Below are 11,298 nucleotides of genomic sequence, written 5' to 3' on the forward strand. Positions count from 1 at the left end.
GACGAGAGTAACGGATCACCAAATCACACATATAATAAATCATTAACAAGGTTCCAAGCATTCATGCTGAAATACATACGAACAATCTAATTAAGCACTAGGCGGAAATGCTTGAAAGGAAAAACCAACTAGCGTATGCATGCATGTAGCTAGATCGGTATGGGCTTGACGAAGAGGTTCTTGATAATGCCGTTAAGATGCGTGCTAAATGTGAAGGCATCTTTCCTATCACCATAGTACACCGGCAGGCTGAGAGTGAAGTTGACAACCCGTTGCACCACCGGGAAGAGCTCACGGCGATGCTCAAACCGAGCTTGGTTGGTGGTCTTCCATTCATCTTCTATCATCGAGTCGATTGCAGCAAAGGCGACCTTGTCTGTAACCTTATGCTCACTGACGTAGCAATCCACACAGTTGGCCACGTCCCCCCTATTGTTCCGGTGCTGCATGCATGCAAATAAATATTTAATTATTTTATGAAGTTGATGCGCTCTTCATAAACCAAATAAAAAAAGTTGATGCTGGGTCTAACTGTTGTCGGCTAAATCTATGTCAGACAATAGATATATGTATTCATTGTCTTTGATAGAATATATAGAGTATATGTATGCTGCTAGATCTACTTCAGCGAAAATGTACTCTCCACTATGAGGTCTTAAAAACACATGTGGGCAAACTAATGAAATAAGCTTATATTGTATGCATATCACAAATATATGTATAACCTTTATCTCAAATCTTTAAATTTTGCTATGCCAATTTTCAGTGGTCGTATTGTTGTTGATAACAGTAAAACTGCCTCTGCAATTTGCTTGTCTATGGGTTCACTTCCCCATTGGTCTTTAGGTGTCTCATATTTTTTTTCTTCCAATTGCCACAACATTACATCATTTCTTCAGGAAAATCAATGCAAAAATCCATTAATTTACGTACTAATGCAGATGCTTTTATCTATGTTTTGGACCGATTATTCCATTAATTTACTAATATGTTTTTTGATAAAGTTATTCTAATTTGCAATTATCCTAACATTGATATATGGTTCACTTTAATGAAAGCTTAATCCTGCAGTGCATTGTGACAATAAGGAGAAGCGCCCAGTACTTAGTTTGAGCTCTGATCATCCTCAGTATTATTGGACGGTTACGTGTAAAAATAATCACCCTTATTTAAAAAATATTTCTGATGCCGTAACCTCACTAAAACTCATGCCCATACCTAGTCTATTTATTGATATACTAATTAGAGCTTACTAAACACAAAATGTTAAGCTGATTGAATTAAACAATAATATCTACCCGTCTTCCATTATTCTAAGTTGTATTGTCCAGATTGTTCATATTGCCTACAAAAGAAACTGCTCTTCCTTCATTTATCGTTTCCCTATAGCTATTTTCTCCTTCGTCGGGTACAAAAGAAGCATTGTTCTTGATCTTCCCCTTTTTTTCTGCAACACAAAGTTGTGCCTATTCTTCTCCGCGATATAAGTAACTGCGGTCTTGCTGATATTTTGACTTTCATTTTCGTTTTCATTGTGTTATAATTCTAATAAAATTGGGAATCAATGTCTTCTGTCATAGCAAAGAATTATTTTTCACAAGTGCTATGTACCTACTCTCTATGACCCCTTGATATTACTAATAAAAAATTGAGTGAAGATTAACTATGGTCAACTGAGATTCGTACCACTAAAATTGTATTCTTTTCTAACCTTGGAAAGCTTCCCAAGGTTTTCGGATTTGTGTCCCATTCCTTCATAATGTTGGGAACCATTGAGATATTTTTATTCATTTATTTTGGATATGGAGATTGCATCTTTCAATGCTACATCTTTCTGATTTCCATACAATTTTTGTCTAGAGTTTTATGTTGAAGGACCACCTTGTGCATTTTCTTGAAATTTATGGATTAACTAAAGTGTGTATGTATAAATCTTCAAAGTTCCTTACGTACTTTTCCCATTAAGATTCCGAAACCAGAGGTCAAGTGATGTATGTCAGATTGTCACTTTATTTCTCCCATCACACGACTCCAGTATGAATTCAATAGATATGGTATTCCTGATGTTTCTTCCCATGCCATTGCCTAAGCTGGCAGTTTATTCCATTTTCTGAGAGAAAACTCCAAATTTTTGGTATGGTTAGCTTGGGTCAGAATATTTTTTAAGATAGTCGAGTTGCTATTATATTCATCGCTAGATATTTTATTTTGGGCATAGTATTGCAAGTTTTCTCTATAAAAGGTCTATTGCCATTTGGTGAGCCTGCTATATTTTTCAGAATTAATCGTGTTTCCAGTGCAGAGTGATAGATACTCTTATATAGCTAGTCCGTGCGAATGCACGGGTTCGGGGCTAGTAATTCTAATTTTGTAAACGTTGACAGCATTCATTGAAAATAATAATCACATCAACATTTTAAATCTATATAGCATCAGGACCATCACAAAATAAAATTCAGTTATTTGGTGTTATAGGCGTAGATATTGTTTCGATAAACTTGATCAAACTTTGCGACCTTCAAATTATGACATGTTCTCAAGCGAAGTGATTATGGTCATGATCTAATAAATACTTGAGTATGCTAGTAGTAGTATGCCAGAGATTATAGTTACAGATAAAATATATGCCCATAAGTGTGTACGTACTTTAGATGAGCCAGCAAGGTCATTCATTAAGCGCCCAATCTTGGCGCACGCCATGATGACATCGGGGTATCCAAGTGCCCACTCGAGTGCTCCCTTGGGTGCTCCATCACCCATGCAAACCATCGTATACACACATAGCGCGGTGACGCCCGTGGACATGGCAGCCAGATGCAGTTTATCTTTAAAGCTTGGCTTGTGGTTCTGGTGTAACCACTCAGCTTCTTGGAGATAAAATTTTGACTGTTGTTGGAACTGTGTGCATAGACATGAGTAACAGTACTGATTAACAAAGAAATGTTTTTAATTTCAATATTCAAAAGAAAACAGTACATCGTACCACCTGATTTCTAATATAAAATTATAAAGTAGTGACATAGTTTTTAGACATATTTAGCTGTCAATTTGTGTGCATTTGAATAGATTGGTAGAAAAATAGTCTAAGGAATCATAAATTCTATAAAAAGGTAACATATGCCACTAATACAAAGATGTAATTAATATAGATAATTTTGTACCGTCTTCTTGATGTGATCAATCGGGTATCTACCATTAAGTGTCAACTCATCCTCGAACTCCCTAAAGCACATCAGAAGTTTATTATAGAACTTCTTCAAGTAGTCGGGCACAAGGGAAATAGCACTCTCATTCCATCTGCATGAAAAATTGGTTAGTTGAAACAAGAATTAACAAATTCTACTGCCGTCGCAGGAATTAACCTTTGTTCTCCGGATACACAAAGCTATCAGTGAGAAAGAACCTCTGTATGGCTGTGTCTAGCTTCCGATACTCCACCAAGGTGGCACGAACGTCGTTGATGTCATCCAATAATGTGTGCACAAATGTGCACTTTGCAAAGATCATTCGTTCTAGAGAGTACTCTTCCTCATAGAAGACAGAGTAGCCCCAAAGGTAGCACTCCACCACACGATCCCGAGCAAAACTTAGCTCCACGTATGCTGACAGATCATTATACCACCTGAAAAATCCATAAATAATTTTAAATATTGATAAATTATGTAGTATGTGCGTGTCTGTGCTTAGTAGTGTGATATGTCAAAGAAGATGCTTAAGTGTGTGTCAGAGCTCACATACTCTGAGATAGCTTTGAGCTCCTTCAAGTGGACACTCTGGAGGAGGTTAAATTCCAGCTTTGCAAGCTCTAGAAGAGTTGGATTGTACCCTACTTCTTTTTCGTATTCTGGCATGTATTGCAGTGCCTCCAACCTCCTGTAGGTCCTTGGCAAGGGTACATGCAAGGCACGCTTGACCTGCTCAGCTAAAGGGGAGACGAGGCTTGGTGCCAAAGATTCCAGATGATATTTCGTGAAAGAGATGGCCTCTTCGAGTAATGGCTCGCCATGGGTTAACACGTATGCTGCATTGTAGAAACATAAGAGTCCCTTTGGATCTTTTGTTATATCATGGTTAAACGTGCCATCTTCTCCTTTGAAAGTTTTGAACACATCTGCATGAAAAGTTAGTTCATTTACGTAATTGAACACATGCAAAGGTGATCTATGTTTATATATGAATATGAATACCTGGAGATACCCAAAGTCCATGTTCCCGAAGAAGGCGGAACCGAAGAGATACATCATGGAGATTAGAGCTGTTGAATTCACTTCGATGGATGTCAGTTAGTGCAGTAGCCGTCTGTTCTTCAAACAGGTGTTCTATTCCTAGGCGTTGGACTACATCCACCAGTGTCATTCTATCTAAATTGTTGGTGCAAGTCTTAAACAATAAGAGAACATCTTTCTTCAGTTTATCTCTTCTGGTCTTCATCCATTCCTGTGAGATCTGCATACATGTATCTGTTACTATCAACCAAACTAGTCACTAACTTATACACTAGTCATACTCCCTTGGTCCCTAAATATAGTATGTACATTTTTGTAAAGGCAAACTTTTTAAACTTTGATCAAATTTATAGAAAAATACATCAGCATCTGGAATGAAATATATTTTCATATGGTGTGTGTGTGTGTGTGTATATATATATATATATATATATAGATGTTCTCTATTAATTTGGTCAAATTTCTGTGAATTTTGATTTTTCGTGAAAACCAGTGTGCACCATATTATGGAATGGAAGGAGTACATGCAAATTTGAAAGTTAGAACATAATACTCCTATAGTTTATGACAAGTGCCCCATGAGATGCATGCATGATCATTAATGTCCTAGCGGACCCACAACAAAATGGAAGTAGCCTAAGACCTTCGGTAGTCTAGGTATCATATGAAGCACGAAAATAGTTTAGTCCCACCAGGATAGTTGCCACCCATCAAGGTACTGTACGATCTGATCACATTGAGATTTGCGCTTCAAGGTTAACAGAGTGGAACTGTGGAAGAACTACAACATAATGAGCACTAATTACATACAAGTGGTCTGACTTATGAACTAGCTGCAGAGATATGTTTTACAGGAATTCTCCTGACTGCAATGATATATGTGCATTTTTGTCTTTTGACAAGGGTAAGTGCTGTTTTTCGAGATGCAGTACTTACCCTTGTGCATGCTACATGCTACATGCTACTACTTCAGCTACAGGAAGAGTAAACTAGCACAAGGGTAAGTACTATTTTTTTAGAATACAATTCTTACTTTGTGTAACCGAAGAAGCCTTAAGAATACACTTTTCGATGTTAAACTTTTATCATGGGTTAGAACAATAATATATAACATGCATAACATCCATGTTAGACGAAGCATACCAAAAATTCATATGTGAAAAAAATATTCTAATGATATCGTTTTTATATGATACGTCTCATATAGTAATAATTTTAGCAATGATTAAAGGCAAACTCAAACAACATATTAGACCCTATATATCTGGATGGAGGAAGTTTGTGTATACGAGTGAGCAGAACATAAATTTACATATACTCAAGCTGAAGCAGGCATGCATACATTTGGTGGCTGCGGCTTGTATCGGCGGAAGAAGTCACTCCACACTGAGGGCTCAAAGACGGACGCCATGAGGAACGAAGGAATGTTTATGTGTCCTATGACTCCTATCTTGATGCCTTTACTACTAAGCTCGCACTTATATATACACGCACAGACAAACACATTAAATATCACGTGAGTAATTGACATACCAGCTAGCATATATGAGGGTCCTACAATATTTAGTCTTCCAGTAATAACTAGTATTCGATAACTAAGTCGGTAATAGATACTCCTTCCATCCTAAAATATAAGACGTTTTGTAACACTTTTATGATGTCAAAAAATGTCTTACATACTGGATAACTACTACTCACTCCATTAAAAAATGTAAGATCATTTTTGACACTATTCATGGAGGGAGTACTCCAGATGTATAATTTTGCCTTTATTGCCCCTTACAACCTGTCGGTGTTATTTTTTAGTTTGAGAAAGTCGGTCATAAACTAGTACTCCAGATATTTTCTGTATGTATTCAGTCGTGATATGCTTAATTAACGGAAATAAGCAAAGTGTTTTTTTGTTTTTCTCTCAGATCAATTAATCCACGGTTTCAAGCAGTGGTTGCCCTCTCTCGAACCAGGCTTTTGCCCCATTTTATATATGAAGTAACAACACAACAAAGTACACGGTCATAAGATAACCATGAATCTAGAACAAGCCTAACACCTAGCCGAGGCCCGGCCAAAGACACCTAGGGTCCACGACAACGCCCCCAAGAGGGTAATGACGTGAAGCATCGCTGCTGCCGTGTCCAAACAAATAGATTAGTGTTTTCACCTAGAGACCGCGCACAAGGGAAGATCCATGACGACATTTTCAGGAGGCAAGCGACACCAACGGGCGCCGACATCGCCAGCGCCAGAAACACAAAGCTTTCACTGATAAACTCGCCAATAGGAGTTGTCCCGGTCACCGCATCAACCAGGGTCAGCTCATCCACAACAGATCTGAGCACTTCAAGAACATACCTGAGCCTTCCGCCACTACACCCCTTGTTGCCCACACGATCAAGAGGTGAGGCCACCAGAGAGACTACCGGAAAGCTAACCGTGGAGCCGGCCATCTAGGACCACCGTCCCGGCATCACAAACACCCACATCACTAAGTATCCATATCACAACCCGCCAACCACGATAGTAGAGGCGAAAGGCACCTCCTTTCACCTCTAGCCCGACATCAGGCACCGGGCCCCGGTCGGCACCTCGACCATGAAATCACCCACACCCGCATCCCCAGCCTACCTAAGTGAGCCGGCATACAACCCAGTGACTACTGGTCGCTGCCACGAAGCACGCTTGAACACCACCAAATCCATGATCTTCAGCCCCGATCCATCCGATGAAACAACAGCGCCAGGAGAGCAAACTCAGACATATGCCATGAATAGGAAGCAAGCAAGTGGACCATAATGCGAAGGCAAGCGCAAGCCCGGACCAAGTCAGCACCCCATACATGTGCACCGCAGGATATCATCCACCTCCATGGACCACGAACCCCGTCGACCCCCCTAAACTGACGCCAAAATGTGTGGTCGCAACCCAAACCAACCCACGAACCCAACTCGACCTTGCCGGAGATGGCAAGGTCAGGTAGCGCCGTTGGGCAACTGTCAGGCAACGCCACCGGGAGGAGCGAATATTCCACAATAACATCTGACCGTTCAAATCTAGATGGGGACGCCCAAGGCAGCCGACAACTCCGGCCGCAATAGGTCAGCCTTGCACTCCCACGCATACAACACCACCACTTCCAACCTCAGTTGAGCTCCACCGAACAGTCACCGAACCCGCCTCGACAAGCTCGCATCTAGGGAAGACAGTCAGCCGGAGTCACACACGCGCCACAACCCCCATGGGTGCGCACCTAGGAAACACCACCCCGTCGTCAACCACCATCAGAGGGCACATCCGAGGTCAACAATCCACTTCAACCATAGCTCACGGCTCTTGTCGTCACTGGACACCAACCAAGGGCCGATATGGCCGGAGGCCGGCAGGCTTGCCACCACCAGAGAGCGCCGCAGTAGTGGGCGACCACCGCAACCAGCAACCCCCTGCAACAAGCCGGAGCCCCACCACCATAGAGCTCAAGGCCGATCGAACCCCCGTCGCGGTAGATCTGAGCCGCGCCTTGGTCCGCCTCCGCCAAGAGCAGGGCACGCACTCCCACCCACAACAGCCACTTTTGGCCACCGCCTGCAGCCCGCGCCTCGCTATCAGCCTCCGCCGGACCCTAATGGCATGTGACATCCAGCGCCGAGCAGGCAAAGGAAGAGACGCCGGCGCCGCCTAAACTTATCGGGCTTTGCCCGCCAACACGCCGAGGCTGTGGTGAGGGGAGGGAGGTTCAAGGAAGGGGGGGGTGGGGTCTGGGTACTAGGGTTTGCCCCTGGTGAAAGATCTAGAATTAAATCATATCAATTAAGGGTTAATTATTGTTGAGGACTGGTTATCTTTTCCACGTATGATTTTTGTTGAACACAACACAGACACACACGCTCATACATACGCACATGCACTCATCACTATGAACGCAAACACATACACCCCGTCTCTATGAGCACCTCTGAGAGACTGGGCTGACACATCATCTTGAGATTGACGGACTCGTGACAAACCCCTTCGTAGTTGACGAGAACGTCAACTCTCAGTGAACGCACATTGCCAGAAGGCTTAAAATAAATACAAAAAAATAAGAGCACCAGAGTTAGTCTAGGACTTGAAACCTACTGAGCTGAGGATACCACTGACATCCTCACCATGCGACCACTGGTTGGTTTGCCTGTTTTTGTGTGTGTGTGTGAGCAAAAGTAACGAACATCTTTGTTCTTGATATGGATAATTAATGCACGTCTTGGTCGCGTGACCACAATACTCCCAACTTTGACTGCTCCAAGTGGAGAGTAACATATACTAGTATGACGTGTACGATACAAATTCCATAAAATGCATATTATATTATAGATTAGTTTTTCTAGATGGACTTACTTCTTGTTTCCGATGACAGATTGTAGTAAAACATTTCTAGGTATCATGATATGATAGTTCTAGAATCTTCTCTTTATTGAACTAACTAGTAATTGTGCACGTGCAAATGCACGTATGTAAATAAGATTGATCCTTCTTAAATTTTCATGTCGGTATAAATCTGATTAAAATAACATATATCTTTTATTTGAAATTGTTGAAGGAAACACAATTCAACGCAAATAGTGCAAAAACATATCAACGCAAATAGTGCAAAAACATATTTCAAGCTCAGGCAACTTATAATCTTTGTGCACAATTTTATCTCAGCTAGGCAAAATCATTGAATTACTCCTTGCACATACAGTTTTACACATATAATTCTTTAATTTCCAGATTTTAAGAAAATAAGAAATTCTGCTACTACAGACTTATAGAGATATTATTCAAAGATGACACCATTCAAATATATTCCAACAGATCTTTTGATGGGAATATATTCACGCAACAGCAAATATCAATAACGAACTCTTACTGTATTAGTATTTCAACTGACTTACAAAATTTGCACTATACAACGAAAAACTGAAAACAGGCATATGCCTATAAGACTGGCTTAATATTCCATGCATGACTCGACTCCATTGTTTGATTCTCCATCCAGCTCTAACTCTTCACATTTTCTCATTGATGACAGAAACATGACTATCATCGCAACTACGCCACCGCTTCATATCCAAATGCAAGCTGAAATGAATGGAAGTTGGGAAGTATCTATCAGCATCTCCCTTACTCCCAAGATCATGCTTCCTCTCTCTTTCCTTCCCTTCTTCTGATTCATTTCATGAAATGAACTACATGAAGGTGAAAATCAACCAAGCAAACCTGTGAAGAGAAATAAAATAGAAAAACATGCATGAATAAACCTTATCTCAATTGAATGCAACTCTGGGATGTTTGTGGGCACCGTCCGGTTGATTATGCTGCTACTCGTGGGACAACTCAATGCAATTACCTAGAAGGCTCATCTTGGCGGTCCTGCAAGCATCTTGTCTGGATATAATATTTGTAGGGACAATCCTAAAAACTTTATTCGATGGCCCTGATGCACTGTAAGGACTTCCAGTGTTAGCTCGAACAGCCCAGCAGTATGGACACGTATATCATATATCAACATGAAAATATAGAGGAAGATTCCATATAGTTTTGTAGGTGAAGAAAAAAATTCAGTTAGTACATATGTATTGAAACATTGTACGTACAGTATGATATATCAATCCAGTAAAAGTGATGACAAGTCTATACATATTGCACCATTGTACAAGTAGTATATTTGGTCAAGATAACATATTGATTCACAAAATCAAGTCCCCAAAAGTGATATTATCCTTCTGCATATTTGTACGGCGAACACGTCCAGTCGATCGGATCGTGTGCGAAATGGGCAATACATATGGAAAAATTATTTGCATGCCAAAATCATACTGGTATATGGCATATATTTACACACAGTTGCTCAGAGTGTCTTATTTTTTTTTTACAAAAAGTGGTGTCCATATGCTAGCGATGCTATTGTTCTTCTTCTGTAAGCAAGCAGCTTCTAATGGATGGCATGGAAACTTGCATTCTAAAATGCCTCCAGTAAGATAAAAGTTTCACATGGAAACATATTTTATAAAATGCCTCCAGAATGATACATGAACTACAGATGAAAAATTCTCAGCTGTTTAAATTGACATGTTATTAATGACGTTGAAGTTGGGGTAGAAAATATCCTCTAGCAAATAACAAAAAAATGGCCATACACTTGCATCAAAATCAATTTTAACGTGTCTTGCACAATGACTTCCCGAACCCAGTGATGGTAGGCCGTCTTGGCTAGGAGGTATGTAAAAGTCCTAAATGAAAATAAATATATACTTGTTTTAGCTAATTCAATCATCAAAAGCATGTTGGTGAATAGTAAAAAAACATATTGGTTCAGGAATAGGAGTTAATCTGAAGCATGTGTGGTGTTCTTAACTTCTCTATGGCTGCTCTCTCCTCCTCACAGTTACTCTGTTGAGATACTCTTTCAGAAGCACATTCAGTAGATGAAAAAAATATAGTTTGAAGGAGAACTGTATTTTGAGAATAAAACAGCAAAAAATTAGTACAGGCCAAATTTAGTAGCTTCAGAAAAAATATGCATTTTTCCCGAAGAACAATCATAAAAAATTCAGTACAGTACACATCATTTTGGGGTGTGCTTAAGAACAATACCACATACAATTTAAGATTGCTTCGTGTGCCACTGAATTTTCCTAAAGCAAAATTAGCAATGGATGTCAGACTGCATGTACATTAGCGAATAGGTGAAAGCATCTTACAAGGAATACGGAGTTGTGCACAGTGCATGTTAACTGGAGCTTAATTTATGACGGGCTGTAGAGGGCGCGAACGCCCAAGAACCAAGCACAAAGGTGGATTTTCTCAGAGATGCAGAACAGATCGTTGGAAGGACCTGAACCGATGGCCTCTCCCGCGTGCGTCCGCGTGCCAGCGACGGCAGCTCCTGCGTGCACAAGCGTCTCCGGCGGCGTGTCGTCGATAGTCAGCGCCCTTTGGCAGCCGAGGTTGCGCGTGGAGTGTTAGGTCGGGGCAGGTGCTGTGCGTGGGGCGGCGGAGGCGCGTGAGCGTGCAGGGCTGGCGGCTCATGTGTAGAGGCTTGAGGCGTCGTTGG

At 40.8% G+C, this 11,298-nt stretch overlaps 1 protein-coding gene across 1 annotated transcript; it reads right to left on the reverse strand.

The window, feature by feature from the left end:
- On the reverse strand, nt 1–5,671 carry LOC123050961 (tau-cadinol synthase). Its single transcript, XM_044473683.1, has 7 exons — nt 5,569–5,671; nt 4,188–4,446; nt 3,739–4,111; nt 3,404–3,622; nt 3,162–3,297; nt 2,647–2,898; nt 1–443 (listed from the first exon to the last, which is right to left on the reverse strand). The coding sequence occupies exons 1-7, from the start codon at nt 5,635–5,637 to the stop codon at nt 150–152; spliced, it is 1,602 nt and encodes a 533-aa protein (XP_044329618.1). The 5' UTR covers nt 5,638–5,671; the 3' UTR covers nt 1–149.
- Between the last annotated feature and the right edge of the window lie 5,627 nt (nt 5,672–11,298).

This window comes from Triticum aestivum, chromosome 2D, assembly GCF_018294505.1.
Source record: "Triticum aestivum cultivar Chinese Spring chromosome 2D, IWGSC CS RefSeq v2.1, whole genome shotgun sequence".
Classification (NCBI taxonomy): Eukaryota; Viridiplantae; Streptophyta; class Magnoliopsida; order Poales; family Poaceae; genus Triticum; species Triticum aestivum.

Excerpts from the sequence above, each read along its gene's own strand:
- LOC123050961 (XM_044473683.1), bottom strand. The coding sequence starts at position 5,637 with ATGGCGTCCGTCTTTGAGCCCTCAGTGTGGAGTGACTTCTTCCGCCGA. Across the intron at positions 4,112-4,187 it reads TGGACTTTGGGTATCTCCAG|ATGTGTTCAAAACTTTCAAA; the intron begins GTATTCATATTC and ends CTTTTCATGCAG. Across the intron at positions 444-2,646 it reads ACCTTGCTGGCTCATCTAAA|CACCGGAACAATAGGGGGGA; the intron begins GTACGTACACAC and ends GCATGCATGCAG.